The sequence below is a fragment of the Lycium ferocissimum genome, chromosome 1 (genome assembly GCF_029784015.1).
Source record: "Lycium ferocissimum isolate CSIRO_LF1 chromosome 1, AGI_CSIRO_Lferr_CH_V1, whole genome shotgun sequence".
NCBI classification, from domain to species: domain Eukaryota; kingdom Viridiplantae; phylum Streptophyta; class Magnoliopsida; order Solanales; family Solanaceae; genus Lycium; species Lycium ferocissimum.
Genome location: NC_081342.1, coordinates 64,361,162 through 64,384,568, shown reverse-complemented (window position 1 = coordinate 64,384,568; position 23,407 = coordinate 64,361,162). Strand labels below are relative to the sequence as shown.

Here is a 23,407-nt window from a genome sequence, read left to right as displayed (position 1 = left end):
ATATAATCCTCTCACATGGTAAACATGATTGGTAAATATATTTTACCAACTTGCAGATTAATATTTAATACAAATGATTGGTAAGCATGATTAGTAAATATATCTACCAACTTATGGGTCTTTTTTACAAAATATAAACGTATGGGTCAAATTTTACATTTATATTTTTTGAAATCATGATTTCAAATCTCAAATCATGCCTTTTTGGATGATTTGGGAATTTCATCTCATGAGATGAAATCAGAAATGAAATCGCATGTCCAAACGCTGATTCCATCTCATGATTTCATCTTATGAGATGAAATCGCATGTCCAAACGCCTACTAAATAATAATGTTGTGTTAGGTATCTTGAGATGAGCCCTTTTAGGATATATATGTGTTTGGAATATGTATATCCAAAGTTCGTCAAAACTAAAGCATATACACATTAAATTTCATATTGTGTGAAGGAAAGAGTTCAGAGTCTTCTTGTGTCAGTAGAGCATATTAGTAAAAAGTCCATTATAGCAGATCCGCTCATTAAAGGTTGCAACCAAAAGTTTTTTTTTGTTTTTGTTTTTGTTTTGTGGACTGTAGCTTATATGGATGTCGTTGGACTCTATGATGAGTCACTTCAGTTGGAGTCTGTTGTTTCAGTTATGCTTTTGACATGTTTAAGTATATTTTCTGTACAGATTAAAGTTTTAAGAATTTTATGTTAAAAAATTTATGGTAAACTCTGAATATAAAGATATCAAATTTCTATTGTGGTTTTGCATAAGGTATAAGAAAGTGATTTTGGACTATCCAAGTCATAAGGTAGGACCAGTTGGAAGTAGACATGATTTTGATAGTTTGACATGTAATTTCCGTGTTTGATCTATGTCATTGGTTTGTTAATATATGTGACCATTGATGGGTTTAGTTCTGAATATATGTTTCGAAAACCGCTTTGATCCTATATTGGTATTACCAATGGACCAGATTGTTTGAGATATTTCAATTAAGATAGCAAAAGTTTGCGCTCACTAAAGTTTTTTCTATGTATAATTTTTGAGAAATATATGTGGTCCAAGTGGGAGATTGTTGGAAATTCTCTATTTAGTGGACTCATATATTTAATATATTTATACAAGATACGCTATCATTAAAGGAGTCCATTTTAAGATCTAATAAAGTATTAAAATATTTGGACTTATATAGTAAATATCAATTAATATGGGGTTACTTTAAATAAGTAGAAACCCATTAGCCTTTTCTTGGTGTCTGATGGAGAATTATTAAAAAGATACCGTTTAGACCTGAAAATATACTTAAACATACTATACAGTCAGACCTCTCTATAACGGCACCCGCATGTAATAATACCTCTCTACAATAGTCAACTTTTTTCTGAACCGATTTTTTATGTTATATTTTACTTCTCTATAACAGCATTTCACCTATAACAGCAACAACCAACTTTATAACAGTATGATCTTCATAAAATTACCCCCCATATAACAACTATCTTTTTTTTTGGTAATATAATAATTAACCATCTTTATAAAAATAGAATATCTATGATTACCAATAATAAGTATGATTTTGACCAAATATTTGATTTTTTTAATACACTATTACATCAATAAAATATTATATTAATATATATATTTTCATCATTTTCTTTCATTATACAACGTGTGATTAAGCTTAGAATTTGGCAATTAAAAATGAAAATTAAATTTTATGCATCTTTTTTGCCTATAACAGTGAAATATTATTTAAATGTCAATGTTGTTATATTTAAATATCAATGTTGTTATAGGTGTATAACAGTCATTCTGTATAACAGTTGAAAATTTTCGAATCCAACGATGTTGTTATAGTGAGGTTTGACTATATAAGGAGATGGTCCCTAAGTCATACACTACATTCTTTTCTTTTCAACCCCATCTATGAGAAGACAAAATAAAGAGCAGTATCTAGACTTAGAAGATTATGTCTCCTTCAATCTATTCTTGCAATAGAACGAGGTTAGTGCCTTTAGTGTTCTTTATCATCGTCTATTGATTTACTGGCGATCCTTGTGTTGTTAATTAAGTTTTCCAACAATACAAACGTATGCAAGACCTCTTTTATACATAAGAGGTGTTTATACACACTTCTACTTTATATAAATTGTATAGTAATGAAGATCTGGGTACAGTGGACAGGATGAAGGAGATGACCTCTCTGGTGGAGATATGGTGGTACAAGGGAGAGGATGAAAGAGGCGACCTCACCGATGGACATTCGATGGAGATCTGCTGGTACAACGGAAAGGATGAAGGAGACGACCTCTCCGCCGGCTACAACGAGCAAAAGAAAGTAGTGGCAAAATCGGGTAATTATTTTACCCTAATTGATATAGAGTGTAAAAACTTCTTTTTTATTTGTTGATTCTGCCACATCACAGGCATGTGTAGTTCACGTTCTGTATCTGTTTCAGTGGTTAATTATGAGTGGTTTAACAGGTACATTTTCAATAAAGTTGGAGTGTCAAAAAGGAACAAACTTTTAATTGAGGTGCCAAACTAAAAAATACACCCAGGTTTAAGGGGCTGCTATGTATTTTGGCCAACTCCATAATTTTTCATGAAACTCCATCACCATGTTTGACGAGAAAAGCTCAAACTCTGACATACACTAGTTCACACGCAGAGAGTTTCTAACTCCGGGATATTGCGTAAAATTTCACTTGTAAAAGTTTGTAATTCTAGCACAGTATAATGTAATTTTCCGTATTTTATCTTACAAATTTTTGCGTTAAAAAGTGGCTATTTTTTATACTTTGAAAACACTAGCTCCATTTCAATTACAGGTCTAGAAAATCGTCAATCCGAATTACAACAACAACATATCTAGTGTAATCCCATAAGTGGAGTTTGAAAATAATAGAGTCTATGCAGACATTACCCCTACGCAATCTGCATTATTTTACATATTTGCCTTGGAATGAAATGAGTCCAAGCTTTTCTTTTTCCAAACATTAAAGAAGATCATATTTGTTCTTTAATTTGGGAACAGTTCCAATTTGTCACTCATAGTATACTTCATCCGTTCACTTTTACTTGTTCATTTTTGACTATGCACACCCCTTAAGAAATAATAAATGAAGTGCGTAATTTACCAATGTACCCATATTAATTGGTGCATATTTTTATTGGATTTGAAAAATGAATTAAAGTGAGTATTTAATATTGTGGGTAAAATAGGAAAAAATAAATTGTCTTATCTTGATATGCTAAAAGTGATAAGTAAAAGTGAAAATTTATTTTTGAAATACTGGACAAGTAAAAGTAAAAATTTATTTTTAAAATACTGGACAAGTAAAAGTGAACGGAGGGAGTAGTTGCTAAGTGTAAAGGAACTAAGTCCATTTTAGTCGTTTGTCGAGCAATGGCAAGGAACACGGCATTTGACCTGTTTATCAACAACAAACTAATTAAATTAGTCAAGATCTTTAGAAACCATTGAGTCGAGTATGTTTAGAAGCCATTAAATTTACTATTTTTCATTTATTAATGGCCAAATTCATCGATATACACTAGTGGTCGTTCGGTTATTTCACTTGAACACTTTAACTAAACTTTGTTTCATTTAAACACCTGAGGTAAGGTCCGACTGTGACATTTAAACACTTTTTGCTGACTTGACAATTTGCGTGATTTGCACACCAAACTGGCGCATGAAGAGCCCAAAAAACAGTTTTTTTTTTTAATTCTTTTTATTTCCTTCTTCTTCTTCTTCTTCTTCTTCTTCTTCTTCTTCTTCTTCTTCTTCTGTTTTTCTCTCTTTCTTCTCTATTTAACAAACCTTCCACCATTGCTATCTTATTCATCGAAAAAAATCCAGTCCGCCACCACCCCCTGGCTCTCTAAGCGTTTACAGGATAAGAAAGATGATTTTTCTTTGGATAAATCTATTTAATAAACAAAAGAAAAATAAAATTCCAAAAAAGATTTTTTTTTTTTTTAAAAACTTGCCATTAATGGAGTCTTTAGAAAGCTTGAAGGTTTAAAATGGGTTAATTGATTTGATGAAAATTTTGAGAAATTAATCTTGGATTATTGTTGGGTCTTCGTGGAGAATCTTTAGCTGAAGTTATAACAAATTTAGAGGAGTTTCTCTTGAAAATTTGGACTAAAAATCGTGGTTGTAACAAGAATAACATAAAGATGGTGAAGAATACCAAGAGCAACTATTCATTTCAAAATTTTCAATTTGTCATTTTTTTATTTGTTAATAATGTATCTTTTTTTGATTGAGTGTAAATCAAATTTTTCTTTTTCTTTTTTTAAAGTGTTATTTTGAACTTGTTATTAAATATTCTAAAGTAGTTTTTTAAGTTAAAAAAGACACATGTCCTCATTTTATTCGTCATTTGTCACGTCGACGCAAAGTGTCTTGCTTACACTTTGTAAATTTAAGCTAATTCAAATGAAAAATGGTGAGAACAATGCACAATCGAATTCTACCTGTGAGTCTAAATGAAACAAAGTTTAATCGAGATGTTCAAGTGAAAGAACCGAACGATCACAGATGTCTATTAATGGATTTGGCCTTTATTAATTAAGGCAACTGAAGAGTGGATGTAGATGCAGATATCTCCAAAATGGTAAGGTGAGATAACATATTTGTCTTATGAGAAAATAACAAAAATAGACCCCTATATTTGAGTTTATATTTAAAATAATCCCTTAAATATATTATTGTACAATTTTAATCCTTCAATTTTATCTAATGTAAAACACTTTTGGTCCCCCTAAATTTTCAGATCAAAAGGTGGATAAAATATATTTGTGAGCTATTTTTCATATATTGAGAATATTTTTGACCTGATAAAAAAATAGTGTCACCTAAATTGGAACATGCAATTTCAAAATCTAACGTTCCCCTATTTTCTAAGCTTTTGTTAAATTGTTGCAGGAATTAAAATAAAAGCTTTTGTTTAACTGTCTATTGTTTCTAACTAATAATCCAACTTCCGAAAAGATAAACAAAAGAATAAAGAATCATTATAGAAACCAGAAAAACAACAAAAAGAAAACAAGAAAAAAAAAAAAAAAACAGCAACAGATAACCTTAAAATGCAACTCCTTTTTGAATAATCCCCTTAACTTCTCTTTCTCTCTCTTTTCTCAGACAAAATAAAAACTCATCAGAAAACCAACAAAGACCCCTTTGTTCTTCAAAATACCGCTATGGATTTACGTTCTGGTGGAAAAATTGTGACAAATAAACGAAAGAGATACGCCGTTGGTCCTTACGACCGTCCACAACAACAACCACAGGTCGAAGAAGAACCGGTTCTTAAAAGCCCTAATTGGCTAACCGGACATGTATTTCCTGCCACACGTACGATTCTCTCCGGTGCCTCTAAGATTCTGACATCTGTCTTTAACTCCGACCACTCTTTGTCTGACAGCGATTCCATGTTCGGTACTTTTTTTCAAATCTCTTTTAACTCTTTTTTTTTTTTTTAATCTAGAAAGTGATAAATTACGAAAATGCCACTCATTTTAAAGTAGTGGATAGTTTTGGCGTTTATGTGTTTTAAATAATTGATGTATGCTTGAGTATTAAGTAAAAAAGTAATTAGTCGAACAAACTGAGCTATTAACATTTCGTGTTGCTTTCTCTATTTATGTGACATAGAGTCCGTTTGGCTAAGCTGATTTAAAGTAGCTGATAAGCATTAAGTGTTGATAAGTATTTTTAAGTGCTTAAGCTGATTTGAAAATAAACATTTGCGCGTTTGGATAAAAGTGTTAAAATTTATAATAAGCTGCTGCAGTGTTTGGCAAAAAATGCTTACATACTAAGAACGCTATTAAATGTTAAAATGACCTAAATACCCTTAAAGTTGTTTACACTACTAAGAACGTTATTCTTATAAGTTTTTAAATGTCAAATTAATTCAATACGCAATAATTTATGCCTCATTTTATTTTTGAAACAAAATTGATTAGATAAAATTATTTCTTATGAATATAAACTATTTTATGATAAGCTAAATTACAATCATAAGCTATAATAAAATAGTTAATAATCATACTAAAGTTCGTTAGTATAACATACTCAAATAGTACACAAGATATTTGAATAAAAAAATAAATACATCACAAGTACATAGATATTGGTGTCTGATTACTCACAAGACAGAACTAATACTACCTATATGTATAAACACAAAGTTAAACACAACACTGCACACATACTCGACATTAAGGCAGAAAAAAAAAAGACATGAAAAAGAATTAGAACAAAAGCATCAAAACTTTTAAGCAAAGCAATTACGCTCTTCCTTAATAAAAGAATGTAAACAAACTTTGTGAACTAAAGGAGATGAAGAAGGATGATCAATGAAATAGAAGAGCTTCAGATTCTCGTATGTTTTTAACTCTGGTAGAGGAGCTGCTGAGTTTTAAAGACGTAGGGTGAGGAAGTGACGTGATGAAAATAATTTAGGGTTTTATTAGAGTAAAGGTATTTCAGGTATTACCGAATAATATTAGGGATATAATAATAAAAATCTTGGTCAAACTAATAGCCTGTTTGGCTAAGTTTATTTTTCCCCCAAAAGTACTTATTTTTTCAATAAGTGCTTATTTTAAAAAAAGTGAGGTGTTTGGCCAAGCTTTTGAGGGAAAATAAGTGCTTTTGGGAAGTAGCAGAAACAGTTTTTCAGAAGCTAAAAAAATAGCTTTTGCTTAAAAACACTTTTTTGAAAAGTACTTTTGAGAAAAATACACATAGAAACACTTTTTAAAAGCTTGGTCAAACACTAATTACTGCTCAAAAATACTTTTTAAATTAATTGGCCAAATACAAATTGCTTTTAGCCAAAAGTATTTTTTTGAAAAGTATTTTAAAAAAATTACTTTTTAAAATAAGCTGTTTTTAGAAGTTTGGCCAAACAGGCTATAAAAGTGCTTATAAGTTTAAAAATAATAAGTTGGGGAAGACTAACTTATTGCTTATGGCTTATTTTTGGCTTATAAGCACGTGACTTATAAGCTCTTTTATGTTTGCCAAACGTGGAGATAAGCCGAAAAGTGCTTATAAGCTGGTCAAGCCAAACGCTCTCATATTTTTCTTTTCAGTCAGTCCAACAAAAATATCACTTTTATATTTAGAAGTTATACTCCCTCTGTTTCAATTTATGTGAACCTATTTGACTAGGCACGAAGTTTAAGAAAGAAGAGCAGACTTTTAAACTTATGGTGTTAAATGAGTCACATAAATTTTTTATGGCTATAAATTATTGCATAATTGTTTCTAAATATAGAAAGAGATAATTTTTTTTGATACGGACTAATAAAAAATAGAGGGAGTATAATTTTATTAATTAATTTACCGGTACACAGTATATAAAGCCTGTCTTGGACCATAAATTTTACAAATCACCAATTTTTTTCGTGTCTAATCAAGTGGTGCTATGTGACCGAGTAGGGACCCAAGTAGTATTTGTTTCTTCTTTTAAAATAAGAAAAACAAAACAAAGAACCAGAAGAAACCAAAAAAAAAAAAAAAAAGAAAAGAAAAAAAAAAAAAGAAACTGGAAAACAGATAACATGAAAGAAAGAAAGGAACCTGAAAATGCAACTTATTTTTGAAAAATCCCCCTAACCTCTCTCTTTTCTCAAACAAAAAACCGACAAACAAAAAAACACCCCTTTCTTTTTTCATAGTATTAGAGCGACACTTTAATACGGCCATGGATTCTCGTATTGGAGGAAAAATTGTAACAAATAAACGAAAGAGATACGCTGTTGGTCCTTACGACCGTCCACAACAACAACCACAGGTCGAAGAAGAACCGGTTCTTAAAAGCCCTAATTGGCTGACAGGACATGTATTTCCTGCGACACGTACGATTATCTCTGGTGCTGCTAAGATTTTGACATCTGTCTTCAATTCTGATGACTCTTCCCAATCTTCGTCTGAGTCTGATACCGATTCCATGTTTGGTATGGTACTCTTTTTTCCTTTTTTGTGATCTAGAAAGTGGTAAATTACGAAAATGCCACTTAATTTTCATTTTTTTAAAATTGTGTGTATTTTTTCCCGCAATTTTGGTTCCTTTGATTGATTTAAGTTTCTTTTTTTTTTTTCATGGGTGTTTTTTTTTTTTTTTTTTACTGTAAATTATGTTTGTGTATAGGGTTGGCTTTCATTTTTTTTGATGCTTTTGACTGATGTTTGTTTGAGTATTAAGCAGTGGCGGGAATGGGTGATTTAAGGGCCGTGGGTGCTTTCGGCCTGGAAACTAAAGCACCCAACTATGTTATTAATTTCCAGGGTGCTTTTTTAATATTTATAACCAAATTTCATATATTTCTTATATAACTATACCTAATCTACGTCGGGTTTAATGGGTGCTGGAGCACCTCCAAAATACACATAGGTCCGCCCCTGGTATTAAGTAATACAGTTTCTCTTTTCCTGTTTTTTTTTTTTTTTTTTTTTTAACTGCAAATTGTTGTTTCTCTCTCTCTTTTTTTTTTTTTTTTGGGATCTAGAAAGTGATAAATTACGAAATGCCACTTAATTTTCATTTTTTAAAGTAGTGTGTTTTTTTACCTGCAATTTTGGTGCCTTTGATTGATTTAAGTTTCTCTTTTCATAGTTTTATTGCTGTAAATTATAGTTTTTGTGTGTGTATAGGGTTGGCTTTCATTTTAAAGTGTTTTTCTTTTGGGGCATTTTGGTTCTTTTGGTTGATGTTTGTTTGAGTATTAAAAAAAAAAAAAAAAAAAAAAGAAGAAAAAAAAAACTCGTTTTTTCTTACTGTGATCTAGAAAGTGATAAATTACGAAAATGCCAATCAATTTTTATTTTAAAATAGTGTTTTTTTTCCGCAATTTTGTTCCATGGTTTTTTTTTTAGTGTCAATTATAGTTTGTGTGTTAGGTTGGCTTTAATTTCTGTGATTTTTGTTCAGAATACTAACTTTTCTGGAAATGTTATATATTATGCACCAGATGTTTTTTTTTTTTTGATTGAGAAAGTGATAAATTATGATAATGGCACTTATTGTTCATCTTAAAGTAGTGTTTTTTTTTTCTTTTATTATTTTTTTTATTGTTATTTTGGTGCCTTCGTTGATGTTTGTTTGAGTATTAAGTAAAATGTTTCTGTTTCCATGGGTTTTTTTCTGTAAATTGTAGTTTGTGTATAGTGTTGGCTTTAATTTTTCTGATTTTTGTTCAAAATACTAAACTTATTACTTATTCATTATAAAATAGTGGATTTTTTTTTTTGTTAAAATTTTTTTGGCATGTTGCAGTTTGGTGACTTTGATTGATGTTTGTTTGAGTATTAAGTAAAATGTTTCTCTTTCCATAGGATTTTGTAGTGTAAATTATAGTTTGCGCGTCAGGTTGTCTTTAATTTTTGTGTTTTTTTGTTCAAAAAACTAATTTTCTGGAAATGTTATAGTATGAACTAGATGATTTCAGTTTGGCACGCTTCTCCAAATATCTCTCTCTCTCTCTCTCTCTCTCTCTTTTTTGTGATCTAGAAAGTGATAAGTTATGAAAATGCCACTTGTTCGTCATCTTAAAATAGTGGAATTTTATTTATTTTTTGCATTTTGGTGCTTTTGATTGATGTTTGCTTGAGTATTAAGTTAAAAGTTTCTCTTTTCATGATTTTTGTACTGTAAATTATAGTTTGTATGTCAGGTTGGCTTTAATTATAGTAAAATGCCACTTATTGTTCATCTCAAAGTTGTGAATTTTTATTTTATTTTCTGCATTTTGGTGCCTTTGATTGATGTTTTTGTTTGAGTATTAAGTAAATTGTTTCTCTTTTCATGGTTTTTTTTACTGTAAATTATAGTTTGTATGTAGGGCTGGCTTTAATTTTGTGACATTTGTTCAAAATACTAACTTTTCTGGAAATGCCACTTATTGTTCTTCTTAAAGTAGTGGATTTTTTTTTGGGCGTTTTGGTGCTTTTGATTGATACTTGTTTGAATATTAAGTAAAAGATTTGTCTTTTCGCGGTTTTTGTAGTGTAAATTGTAGTTTGTATGTTGGGTTGGCTTTAACTTTTGTTGAAAATACTAACTTTTCTGGAAATATTATAGTATGCGCTAGACGATTTCTTTTTTTTTTTTTTTTTGGTGTGTGTGTGCGCACGTGGCGCTGGAGTGTAGGAGATTTTAGTTCAGTAAGACATCTTTTTGAAATTCCGGAGGCAGAGAGAGACAGAGAGAGAGAGAGAGCTTGAGAATATTAAAGTTGGTTTCGTGGATGTAGTCTCTGGGAGATTCTATTTAATTTATAATTATTTTTGGTAAGTACTACTCCATCCGTTTCAATTTGTTTGTCTTACTTTCCTTTTTCTGTTTAAAAAAGAATGTCACTTTCTACATTTAGTAACTCTTTACCCCTTACATCCTACATGGCATATTTACATTTGAAGGGCATTTTGAGACATTACACGCATCTTTAGTTTAAAACCACAAGATTCAAAAGTCTTCTTTATTTTCTTAAACTCCATGCCCGGTCAAACTAAGAAAATCAAATTGAAATGGAGGGCATATGGAATTGATAATTACCGTTTTGAACTATAAAGGTTCCCTAACATAATTCTAAATGGAGGCTGAGCGGTGAGCCCACTCTGGCCTCGTGGGGCGGGCCCTTGTGGTTGCGAGCTGGAGCTGCCATAGCTTATGGCTATAGAAATGGGAGGGCCCCAGTTATTTCTAGTTCTCCACGTCAAGTTGAAGAAGACTCGCCCCTTCGGGTTTCATGGAAATGATGGAATAAGCTTTTCTTCCTCTTAGCGACTATGAGCTCCCTTTTTTGGGCTGCTTCGAGTGCCGATCTTCGCTTGGGTCGGCTCCGAGGCTCTACCCTGGCTTTTCATTGCTTTCTACATTATTGAAGTATAAGTACCTCACGTACAATTAGGAGTCAGACTAGTTATGGTGAAGATTTGTTGAGCCTGTTATTGTGTATTTAGTTCTGATATAAATTTTGAAAGACCTGAACCTGACATAACGTCTTGAGCATTGTTTATCAGAGATCCTGTAACCTAGAGGAAGATGCATGTTTATTGAAGTGGGGAAGCCAACTGAACCCTCTTTTTGGGGGGGAAAATAGTATTTACGTATGTAATTTGTTTTTGAAAAATATAAATATAGTATATGTAGTAAAGGTTATGCCCACTTGATAGTTGATGTCACTTGGTGTAGTGCTTTAGTGGTATTACATGAATGAGGCTGCTTGTTTAAAAAATTCTGCCTTTTCCTTCTAGCATTTGATTTTAGTTTATTTTATGTTTCAGAAGGAAACCCATTGCTAATTGTAAAAGGGAAAGATGAGTTCAAACATATTGCAATTCAGGGGGGTGGTTTGGTAATGTGATTTCTAAATACCACTTCAGTGGTACAAACATATTGCAATTCATTTGAGTTTGGCAGATGCACATTCACTGAAGCTGGTTCAACTGAATTGGCTTTGCTCGGAACAAATTACTAGTTGCATACGTGGATTGTATTAAAAAATAAAGTTGCATTATGTTTTAAAACAAATAAAAAATGAAACTAAGAAAAAATTGCATTATATGTAGTAAAGGTTGTAATCTTGAAATTGATGTCTGTCTAAATTTTTGCATAAAATATTAAAATTGTGTTGTGTTCTCAGAAAAAGCATGCAGTCTTAAAAAAATGTGTTATGCCCCCCTCTCCACACACATAAAGAAAAAAGTAGTAGGCAAATCTCGCCTATCATATTTGGTGCAGCCCTTAATGTTAGTGGTGATTAATTTAAAGTCACTAGTCAGTCCAACGGCACGAGTGCAAGTTATCACTAGTCAGTCCAACTGCACGAGTGCAGGTGATCACTAGTCAGTCCAACTGCATGAGTGCAAGTGAAAGTAAGGCGTAGTGTTGGAATTGCTATGTCGACATGTAGCTTATAAAATATCCGGTGCATGTCTAGTTGCATTGCTCTTCTTTGTAGGCTTCGACACTTGGAATTTGGAAACTCCCTTGGATTCATTATGTAGTCTTGACACGTGTAGCAAGAATACCTCATTCAAGCTTTAAATAAATAAAGCTCTCTTGTACCGATGCTATTAGCTATCTCTTTGACATTTTAATATTAATTTCATCTCGGTATGAACTCAAATACCATGGTGGCTAATGAAACTATCTTGTCATGGCATGCTCTCATTTGCTCTTTGTTTTTCAACTAGCTTACATCTGGGTTTTATTGTAGAGGATGATGCTAGAGAGGAGAACGATATTTGCTCAGAAGTGGATGAGTTAAACAAGGTAATATACCTCATCTGATTATGTTATTAATTTTCAATTATTAAAAATCAAGTGATTGCCTCTCTACCTCCACGAGGTAGGGGCAAGGTCTGCGTACACTCTACCCTCCCCAAAACCCCGCTTTTTGGTATTACACTGGGGTGGTTGTTGTTGTTAAAAATCAAGTAATTTTTGGGAATACCATGATTCTCCCAGTGATACCAGTTTGTTCATCTGAATATGAAAGTTATCAGTAGCATATCAGATAGGGCTTCCCTTCTTTTGGATATAATTGGTCTGTGTTAAAGGAATAAAAGTGTGGTATCTCTAGAAAATTAAGCTTTTAGATGAGATGGTCACACGCTTTAACATGTTATCAGAGTAGACAAGACAGAAGTCCTGAGTTCAAGTCTCATAGCCACCCATTATCAAAAAAGTTCACTTGTTATAAAAAAATTCAAGCCTGCATGTAAGGGTGAGTGTTGAAGATATAATTAAGTAAATAAAAGTGTGTTATGTCTTAAAGCTTAAGTTTGTGAGATGGTCACACAATTCAACAATTTGGATGTGTTAATGGTTGAACCTGTCATCTGCCCGATCTCCAAATGAAAAGGAGAAAGGAGCACTTTTCCACTTTTTCAATTTTGAACTGTGTTTATAAGGAGATTATTATGTCTCTTTTGGAAGACGGAAAGATCATAGTCATAATCCAATATTCCGACATACAACCTTTAATTATTTTGTATTCCATCATTAGTGGCAAAGATCTGAAAAACTAGTCATATATTTGCTATATGTAAGGTCTAGATGGAGACAAGGCAAGGAAGTGTGGGATCTAGTTGCAACATGTCCTTTTTGGTGAATTGGAAAGAGAGAAATAGATGGGCTTATGAAGGAGTCCAGAGCACATCATGGACACCTGAAAAGGTCCCTTTGTCATCAGTGTATTGTTGTTCAAAAGGAATAAACCACTTCGTAAAGTTGGAATAGATACTTTGGAGCTCAAAATGAAAAGATTTATAGTTTTGCAGCTCCAACTTGGTGTAATATGAATAAATTACTCTTGAAGTATCAAAAAAGAAAATTCTATAATCTATTGAACTTCCTTTTTGTGTAGCATCCTCAATTAAGTGGAGAGAGAAGTCAAATCAAGCACCTAATTGAGCAGCTACTTATGCAGGAGACATTTTCAAGGTTAGTTGCAAAAGTTTCATCTATTTAATATGCTGAAATTTCTGTTTTCGTAGTGTTAAGGTGATATCTCTTGTATGTGAGGAGACTTGTGTCTTATCTATGCTGTGATTTTTCTCTCTTTCCCAGATCTCCTTTCTTTGTGGAAATTTAACTAGATTATTCTCAAGTCTTAACTTTATATTTTAGCATTTGTATGCTAGTGTGATATCTGCCTTGATTTGTTTGCATTTTATCAATTCATTGCTCTTGTCTGCTCCCTTTTGCGTCCTTGGTCCTTTCTAAGTTTTGCTAACATTTGACACTCTTCATGCTGATGTACTTTGTATCATTCTCCAGGAAAAGGACAATATGAAGTTCAGATTTGGACTGTTTCGGTGATTTACACTCATCACTAAAATTTTCTAGTTAATAATATCTTTGAGAGTCTTCTTTAGTGTTTTTAGCTCTTCAATACTTTTTAAAAGATAGAGAGAGGGAGACCATCTGTAACTTTTTCGAGTTTTTTGCCAAGGCTTTTTTAAAAAAAAATTCATGCAATTTGATGAAAATGCGAGGCGTCGTTTGTCTGTTTTTGGGGTTGAGTTCATTGAGGAACAACATAATTTGTTTATTGATTAGCTATTTTAAATGTTCTTTTTGTAGTTGGTATATGTTTTTTAATATATAAATGGCTTGCAATGCCTCAAATTCATAGGAATCTGTCAATGCAGAATGTTTAAAGCTGAGTATATGTTGTTTAAATTGTCTATGCATAACTCTTTCACTTGACACTGAAGGGATCCTGCAGTGATTGAAAAATACACACACACGCACACGCTCGCACTCAGGCAGTTACAACCTACCATCTATTGGATGTTTTTTTTTTTTTTTTTTTTTTTCCTTATTCTTCTTCTTCTACACGCTCGAACTCAGTCAGTTACAACCTACCATCTATTGGATGTTTTTTGTTTTGTTTTGTTTTTTTCTTATTCTTCTTCTTCTTTTTTTTTTTTTCCCCGTTTTAATTCAAGCGTAGGGATCAGATTGGTATAGGTGAGAGCTCCCAGATTGCCGTAAGGCTTTGGGCTGGAACGCCCTTCTCGCATATTTTTAAATGCGAGCAATGACCGCTCATCGCATCCCCTATTGGATGTTGAATGTTGACATTATCATGTACTGCTAATCCCGAAAGAATGAAGAAATATTTATGATCACTTAATGAAGTCTCAAGAAAAGACTGATTTATGATCACAGAATGAAGAAGTTTCGAGTCTTACTGTCACCTATTATCAAAAAGAATATTCCCGTGCTTGCTCCATGTAAAAGAATCAGCCCGCACGTGAGGAGCCGTGTTGAAGGGATAATTAAGTAAAAAATGCTCTCTCTCTAACAATATAAGCTTCTAAATAAGATAGTCACACATTTCAATATGAGAAGAAACTAACATTGGGCCTAACGCAACCCCAAAGCTAGCTCATGAGACGAAGATCTCCCAAGACCATATGAAGAGACCGATTTTCCTTCCCATTCCCGGTGTGGGACTTCAATACCCCTCGCACGCCCAGGATTGAACATCTGGGAGCGTGGATAATAATACCCATCATTGGGTAAACCAAGAATTGAGAGGGTTCTGGCTCTGATACCATGGGAAGAAATGGAGATTGGGGCTAACTCAACCCGCTCATGAGGTGAGGATTGCCAGACCATATAAAGAGACCAATTTTTCCCTCCCACAACTGAGTGGGACTTCAACAAAGACTTTAAAGTCGTCTAGGATATTACTATTTGGGTGTCAAGCATTTAGGAGAAGTTCCACATAAATTGAAGGGAGTAAGTATTGACCAGAAGAAAAAAATTGCCTAGCACATTTGGGAACTATTACCAAATGATATCTTAAGTAGTAATAAAGGTACAGATGTACTTGAGGTCGAGTGAACAGTGAATCTTTTTTTGGTCAAGAACAGTAAGCTACTACCTCAGAAAATTAATTCTGCCTTCTTTTATATTTGTGCAAATTCTAAGGTTATCTTCACACATGCACAGAGAGAGAGAGAGAGAGAGAGAGAGAGAGCAGAAGAGAGACCATGAGTTAGAAGCAGGTTTTTGCTGCTAGCAATTTGGAAGAAAAGGTCTACACTTAATACTAGTAGGTGAGAGGAAAATGGAATTCATATTCAGTCCGACTAGATAAAGTGGGTAATACTCAATAGCCAACTGTTGTCCGTCATATCAGATACAGAAACTGTGTTCATGTAATACTGGTGATTCGCATCCTTACTTTGGATGTTATTTCGTTGTACTTTCCCTGGAATCCTGGACGTCACAGTGTATTTCTAGCTGAGGAACATTTCTACTGGAAAATTCTGTCATCGCTTTGCATTAACAATTGTAAAGTGGTGCAGTTAACTTATTTTTTGTCCTTGAATACTGATGTGAATTGATGAATCTTGAATAAAAATTGAGTACGGCGTCGACTCGTTGACAGCCAGATGACATGCATGTGTTTCGTAAGAGCAAAATATGATGGGTGTCTGCAAGCGCGCGCACACATACACACCAAAAAAAAAAAAAAGTGGGGTCAAAAGATTTTTTTTTTTTTTTTTTTTTTGGTTCTAGCTTTCTCTCAACCAAGTTATACTATTAATTTCGCAGGGAGGAGCGTGATCGGTTAGTAACGATCATCAACTCAAGGGTTGTGGATTCTTCTTCATTACCAGAAGGGGAAGGCAGTTTGGGTTTGCACTCCAAGGATGGTAATAATTTAAAGAACCTATCATATGGTTATTGCTAGTGTTCTTCCTGCGAAGTGTTTGCTTAAAGCTGAATTGTATTCTGTGTCTCATTCAGATACATTGGACCACAGCAGTCAAGCAATTATAGAAGCGAGGAAATGGTTAGAGGAAAAGAGAGACGGATTGCGTTCAGATGTTACTCTCGGAGGTTTAAGCTCTGTGCTTAAAGATGTAAGTAGCTCCTTTTATCTGTCTGTGGAATTCTCTAATTTTTTCACATGGTTTATGTTAATTTACAACATTATAATCTTCCCAGCTTTATCATTTGAAGTTTTGTGCATGGTATTTTTTATTGTTTTTCCCTTCCTTGGCATGAATGCCTTCTTTTAATATCTTGACCAGGTATTTCTCCTCTCTTTCACATACCTAAGTTTTTCTTTTCCTCGAGTCTCCACTTGCTTTAAAGATAGGATCTCATTGTTAATTGACCACTCATCAGAGACGTGCCGCCATTAGAAACCAGGCTGTCTATGTGATTATGTTCTCGATGCGCTTTCTCCGTTTTCTGGAGAAACTTTGCATTGTTGTCACCCTGCTTAGGCCAATTGCTTCTTGATTTTTGCCTCCAAAATATTTCGTTGAGTTTAGAAGATCCTCCTTTGTATCAATTATATCTAATTTATGGGCCAAATTTGGGCCTGCTATTATACTGGATGAACTCTTTTGAGTTCTTTGGCTGAATACATAAATGTCCTTGTTAGTTTCTTCATTTATGATGTGCTGCTTCTTTTAAAAAGTCATTTTAATGTTGAGTCTAATTTGATTTTGGAAACTTGAACAATGAGAGAGTGTTTTTCCCACTTAATATGAATTAGTTGCCTCATTTATATGGTGTTTTTCCCACTTAATCTGAATTAGTTGCCTCATTTATATGTATTTTATCTATAATACTAATTCTACCTCGAACTTCCAATCTTTCTTTTTCTATAACGAGAGCTTAGTGGTGGTACTAGTGTTTCTCATGTAATATTTTGCCTGCACACACACATACATTTTACTGCTTTCAGCTATGTGATACTAAAGTGCAGCTATATAAGAATGTTTGTTGATGCTGCTTTTGATATCTTTCTTGTGAAAATATAGGTGGATGATACTTTTGGCTCACCTGTAGAAATGGCCAAGTCATATATGAAGGTTCGTCCACCATGGGCGTCTCCTGCTGTTGATCGTAGTGGACTTAGAACCCCCTCAAAAATGAAGGCAAAGCTCTTTGACGAAGAAACACCATATACTGTCAGTGGTGATTCTCTGTCTTCCTTGAAGGTATTTGAAGATTTCAACTTTGCTTTTATTACTGCCTTTTCACCTTCAATTCGAGCCTTGGAGGATTTACAGTCCTATTTATGGACCGGTGGTTGAACCTAGTTTTCTAACATTAGGCAACACTGTCCTACTATTAACATTAGAAGCTTTGATGAGTCAAGAGGCTCAGAGCACCAAAATAGCTTTCAGACAGAAAGAACTTATTTGTAAAGCAATAAATTGGAGATCAGGCTACTTTCTTGTCAAAAAAATAAAAAGGTCGAAAGGGGAATACAAAGAAGAAATGATGCCTAGATGCATATCAGCTGTTTTACTTGCTATTCTCAAACTTTATCTTTATTGTGCCCTTGCTGTGTTTCAGTCACACAAATGTGCTTCTTGACTCCACTTAACAGTGGTGCTTAAACTGCAAAATTTCTTACACTGAACCCTATTTATATCTTTACTTTACACAGTATGTCATAAACGTTTTCCAATGTGGGACAGTAAGTGTAATACTATATGTATGAACTATAGTGTAATACTATATGTATGAACTATCTAACCCCCCATTCAAGCCGGTACATTTAAGTCACATGTACCGAGCTTGTTGCAGATTTAACAAATACCGTGACCAGTGAGGGACTTGGTGAAAATATCTACAAGTTTTTCATTTGACTTCACAAATTTTGTAACAATATCTCCTGAGCGTATCTTTTCTATGATGAAGTAATACTGTGACAATCAATCTCAATGTGTTTATTCTTCTTATGGAACACCGGGTTTTATGCAATATGAAGGGCTGTTTGATTATCACACACAAGTTTCATTTGACTGATTTCTCCAATTTCAATTCTCTGAGCAACTATTTAATCCAAACTAGCTCGTTGCTCGATGTTCTGCTTATGTACTAGATTGAGCAACCACCTTCAGGTTCTTGCGCTTTCAAGACACCAAATCATCTCCTACTAAAACACAATATCCAAACGTACGATCTTGTGCAATCAACATCTGTGTATCCAATGATTTGCTTATGGTCCCCTATCCTCGAAGAGTAGTCCTTTGGCTTTTTTTATATATCGAAGTTTGCGGATAAGTTGATATGTTTGATGAAGTAAGATGTTTCATTACTAGTATCAAGATGACGCAAAGATACATAAGTAGCCAATGTTAGCTTCATTACAATGTGTTCAATCTACCAGTTATGGAGGATGACCCTCGATTTGTTTGAGATGCAATGGGTGATGCCGGGCACAGTGAGGGAGGTTTTGAAAGTTGGATGCATAAGAGGGGGAAGAAAAGCCCAAGGGCATGGAGTGTTGCCCCTTTAGCAATCATGAGGGTAAATTGGAAAGAGAGAAATAGGAGGGCTTTTGAAGGGGTGGAGCAAGATTTTGTAAAAATACAAAAAAGTCTTTTGTCTCTAGTTTCTTTTTGGTGTACTTTCGAGGTCCCTATTTGTATAGAGAATTGGATCTCTTCTGTTGAGAACCATATTTTGACGTAGGTTCTCTACTTTTGGTATACGGCTTGTATACGGAGACTCCCCAATTGTTAATAAAATTATTTACCTTATCCAAAAAAAAAAAAAAAAAAAAAAACCACAACAATGTGTTCCAATCAAAGCAGGGAGCTAACCAAAAATAAAACAACAAAAAGATATGGCTTAAGTCAAAGTAAGTGAACTGATCTTTGGAATTTGATATGTACAATTGGGTTGGCGGATAGTTAAAGAAGGGATCTCATTGCCTTGCAATGGGTTGATAAATTTAGAACTTCTGAAAAAATTAAGCTCTTGGACTTAGGATCTACTTATAAGAAGTCGTTTTACATTAGATCGAATTGTTGTCAATCAAGTGTTAAACAGCATTGCCAAAAGTGTGAACCAAAGGTTGTAAGCTAAAGAAATAAAAAACATTCTTAAAGCAGCCATGCACGAGTTCATCCATGTAGTCCGATATGTGCACGTGGTTTAGAGGACATTGTTATAGGATCTATCGACTTGTATCCGGTTATAAACTTAGAACTATACAAGAATCAAGCTGGTTGATGCTTTGACTTAAGATCTAACCTTATAGCAACTTATTAACTTGAAATGCTATCATTCTGATAATAAAAATGGTTAGTGTTTGTGAAATTTTAGTAGTCTCAACTTGATTAATACAACTTCATAAAGAGACTAGATATATCACAGAGTTTCCTTAGTGACTAGTCCTTATCTTTGCATGTTTAGTTGCATCAACAAATTTATTTTTGGTGCGTATAAAAAACTTTTGTTTACTCCTTACTCTCTCGGCAATTCCTCAGAATACTGAATTAAGTATTATGTCATAGCTGTACCTTTGATCACACTTCATCATGTTAGTGATTTGAAGGAGCTCCATATTTTTGAACTTATAAGTTAGGCATGTCATGTGGTCAAGGATGATGAAACAGCTATTAAGTAGTACTAAATCCATTTACTTTATCAACATTATTTGCTGTCTTCTGATACGTGCTTTGCAACTGGATCACAGAAAAATTCTTATGCATCTGGCTCATGGAATATTCATGAGGAAATACGAAAAGTCCGGTCAAAAGCAACTGAAGATCTTTTACGTGCCCACCCTTCCAAGGAAACTCACTACCAATTACGTTCCGTAGAACGCAAACTGGAACCAAAATCTGCAGTTGGTGATTTGACGGGAACCAGTACGGCAGAGAAGAGAAATGACTCAAGTTCTTTGAGACTTGCTAAACTGTCAGATGTACCCATTAAGTGGTCAGGTGTGTTGTGCTCTAATCATGGCCTTTTAGACTGGTCTTATGGTCTTGTCTTGGTTTTAGTTATGTCTTCTGCTTCAAATTACTAGCCTTTTTTAGAACCTCATTTCTTCCCTTTCAGATGTGGAAATAACACAAGATGGTGGAGAAAGTGAGAGTGGGCCTTTAAATCCTGCCTCTTCTATTCAACTGCAAGATCAGGTAACCGTTTGTTTTTGGGATTTAAGTACCTTATTCAGCATTTGGATATAAAAAGATAGTATCTCATATGGACAACAAGATATTCTGTTTACTTATGTACTTTTGTCCTTGTACTGTTCAAACTTACAGGCTATCGAGGCAATTCGGGTTGGTGAGCATGCTGCTTCTGAATCTTACAGGCCTAATGGTCCAGTTGTTTCCTCAGAGCACAATGATGGTAATTGAGGCCATTCTTTATGATTTTTCTGTTGGTTTTATGTTGTGAAGCTAATTGTCAGTAATGGGTTCAAAAGTCAACTTATTCCTACTTACCAATGCAATATATGAAGTTGCCTGAGTGGCATCTAATTCGTATTAGATCATCTGTACAAGTCGAAATTGTTGCCTGCTCTTACCTGGTCAGATAGGAGTTCAAAATTAGCTTACTAGGCATGTGGGTTTAGTTTTGTGAATGGTCTGATGGAGATGTAAACGAAGATGGAGGCATCTAATACTTCCCTAGCGCTTAACCTACCTTTATAAAAAAATAAAAAAAAAGATACTTCCCTATCATCTCCCCTGATGGAAGTTGGTTTCTTGGTTAGTTATCTTGTAATTAGTTTTCAGGTCAGGTCAATGGTGGATTTTATCAGGGACGTCAAAAACCATGGTAGTGACAGTAGTCTGTTGACCCGGGCGGGTGGGGGCGGGAGTAAATGAGGACATGTGAGACAGAACCACGGCGACTGCAATAGTGCAACCAATGGTAAGGCCCAGGATGGCTGTGGAGGAGTACAAATTTGAATTTCAACTTGTATCTTAAAGGAGCTACATGCAAAGCAAGAAAACTTGGGCTTGTGACCAATGTGGTGAAATGGATTTTGATATCTGGTTTAGTTTAGAGCAAGTTTTGAACTTTAAGGCCGACAAGTAATAACAAGAGAGGATGGAACCTGCGAAGACTTTAACTTGGTAATTTTCCGATGCTTGTACCAGGGTGAAGGCTGCCAGAAAATTACCTTAAAGAAAATGCTCAGCTCTTAATTGCTCACTTCCAAATATCTAAACTAAATGGAATTTACTTCAACATATTGCATCCCAACATCACATACGATGTGAGTGAAACCAGCTTGTCCTGCACTGGTCGTCAAGTTTACAAGCTGTTTGATTGGCAGGCTCCACTAGCATTTGGCTACCACGGCTGGTCTAGGCTAAGACTACAAAACTTTAGCACTGTTCACGTAGTGGGAAGTATAGTTCCAGATTTAGTAAATAAATCCTCTTGCAAAACATGTGCATTCAATACTAAAGTAGCTTGTGTATCGTGTCCAAGAGTAGTAATTAGTCTTATTCTCATTTGTTCCTCTACTGTTCTTGTGATTATGGAAGCGTTTGTAATTGGTTAATTATATGTCCTGAAATTTGCAATTCAGTGGCTTTTGGTATATGCATTTTTCTGTCTTTCTTTTTTCCTTATGTTCTGCAGGGTGAGGTAACTGCTGATCTGTTTTTCTCCAATATGGTCAATTTAATTTCACTTATATTTTACCCAATTTTACAAGTTCAGGTCTTCATATCACTGGCTCTGACGCACAGGAAGAGGCTCAACCAAATTTAGCGCAAAGTTCTAATGGCTATACATCATTAGAAGCTAGGTAAAAGAATGAATGATGTATCTCTTTAATTTTTCTGGAGCTCGAATCCCAATAATGCTAGTTCTCTTGTCGATAGTTTGTCCGCAGGTCAAACTAGGGGACAAAATGACGTGCATGTTGGTGGTGAGAAGCCGAAACCAGGAACATCAAGTCAGGACAAGTCGCCTAAATCTAACCAAGTGGAAGAGAAGTGTGAGCTTCTTAGCGAATCTGCTGTGGATGTTCCTGACATGAATGAAACAACCGAGAGTCCCGCTGTTTCCATCCCTAGTGAGGATTTATCGCAGGAGGAACCGGGTTTGGTACGTGACTTGGCAAAGAATGGGAAAGTTGTGAAAAAGAGACCGGTGAGAAATGCTCGAAAGACCAGAGCAAAGAGGTAAATGATGAGATAAGTAGACCAGGCAGTCTGTAGACCTGAAGCTGTTGTATATTAGCTTAAAGGAGAAATTTAAGCTATTGTAGGAGGATCCTTGATTCATCTTTCCTTTTTTTTCTTTTTTAAGACCACGTGTGTAGTATTAATCGTAAGTTCATGTAGGACTCACCATTCTCTCTCATCTTGAATACCCATTTCTAAATAGTAGAAATTGAGGTTTTTCTTAACTCGCCTATCGCTTTCTTGAGTTGATATTTAACTTGCACCCGAGGGATTCAATCTTCCGTGAGGTTTTAGCGGGAGTTCCTTTTTGATGACCATTTGCGAGTGGCTCAAGGGATAAACAAGTCCCCTATCCGATTCTCTTCGTTGACAATTTGAGAGAGATCTGAACCAGGAGGCAAGTCTACTAATCAAATAGCGATTTTCGTTGTCTTTTTCCCCCCTTAAGAGTGTATTTGTTACTTCGTGCTTATTCAGATGTTTTAGATTTTGATTTTACGTCCCAACACAATCAAGATTTGATCATTTAATGTATCTCTAGTACCTTCAAGCAGGCGTACCAAGAAACTTTCTGGAAGTTCCCTTTTTGATCTTTGGCTATCCCTGATTTAAAAATAGAAATTTTTAATTTTACATGTAAGCTTTTTAAGTCATATTGTTGCAGGAAGTGATGCAAGCGCCCGAAAAGCTACAACCTTTGTTCCATTGTATGTGACGATATTTAGTTTCACACGGTGCTTGAGTAATTTAAAAGAACTTCTAACATCAAAGTCAATTATATACTAATATCAAAACTGTTCCATAAATAAATTGGGGTGGAAGTGAACCCAACAAGTTATGTCATTAAGAATAAAACAACGGCTAAAATTTAACTGTTTCGAGTTAGAGAACGATGTTCTTTTTTCAGGGGAATGATATAAAGTTCATGAATTATAAAACTTTTACAA

General features: G+C 34.2%; 1 protein-coding gene and 1 non-coding gene across 4 annotated transcripts; one reads left to right on the top strand and one right to left on the bottom strand.

Annotated features, from left to right (window-relative positions):
* The first annotated feature begins 5,071 nt into the window (after positions 1-5,071).
* LOC132057175 (protein KAKU4) lies at positions 5,072-23,010 on the top strand. Of its 3 annotated transcripts, none has more exons than XM_059449663.1 (11): positions 5,072-5,444; positions 12,239-12,294; positions 13,391-13,467; positions 16,099-16,199; positions 16,294-16,409; positions 17,322-17,501; positions 19,997-20,246; positions 20,365-20,444; positions 20,559-20,661; positions 21,991-22,078; positions 22,155-23,010. In XM_059449663.1, exons 1-11 carry the CDS (start codon positions 5,207-5,209, stop codon positions 22,459-22,461), a joined length of 1,596 nt encoding a protein of 531 aa, XP_059305646.1. In that variant the 5' UTR covers positions 5,072-5,206; the 3' UTR covers positions 22,462-23,010. The 3 variants fall into 3 exon arrangements, with proteins under 3 accessions (XP_059305646.1, XP_059305637.1, XP_059305629.1); XM_059449654.1 differs by lacking the exon at positions 5,072-5,444 and adding an exon at positions 7,541-7,975 and having other exon boundaries at positions 20,574-20,661; XM_059449646.1 differs by lacking the exon at positions 5,072-5,444 and adding an exon at positions 7,541-7,975.
* LOC132031755 (small nucleolar RNA Z279/snoR105/snoR108) lies at positions 14,482-14,589 on the bottom strand. Its single transcript, XR_009408342.1, has one exon. It is a non-coding gene; the product is annotated as a small nucleolar RNA Z279/snoR105/snoR108 (small nucleolar RNA).
* Positions 23,011-23,407: the final 397 nt, after the last annotated feature.

What these genes read in the sequence shown, in the direction of transcription:
- LOC132057175 (XM_059449646.1), top strand. Translation starts at nt 7,723, where the DNA reads ATGGATTCTCGTATTGGAGGAAAAATTGTAACAAATAAACGAAAGAGA. An exon ending in ATGCAGGAGACATTTTCAAG is followed by an intron (nt 13,468 to 16,098) that starts GTTAGTTGCAAA and finishes TTAATTTCGCAG; the next exon opens with GGAGGAGCGTGATCGGTTAG. An exon ending in TAAGCTCTGTGCTTAAAGAT is followed by an intron (nt 16,410 to 17,321) that starts GTAAGTAGCTCC and finishes GTGAAAATATAG; the next exon opens with GTGGATGATACTTTTGGCTC.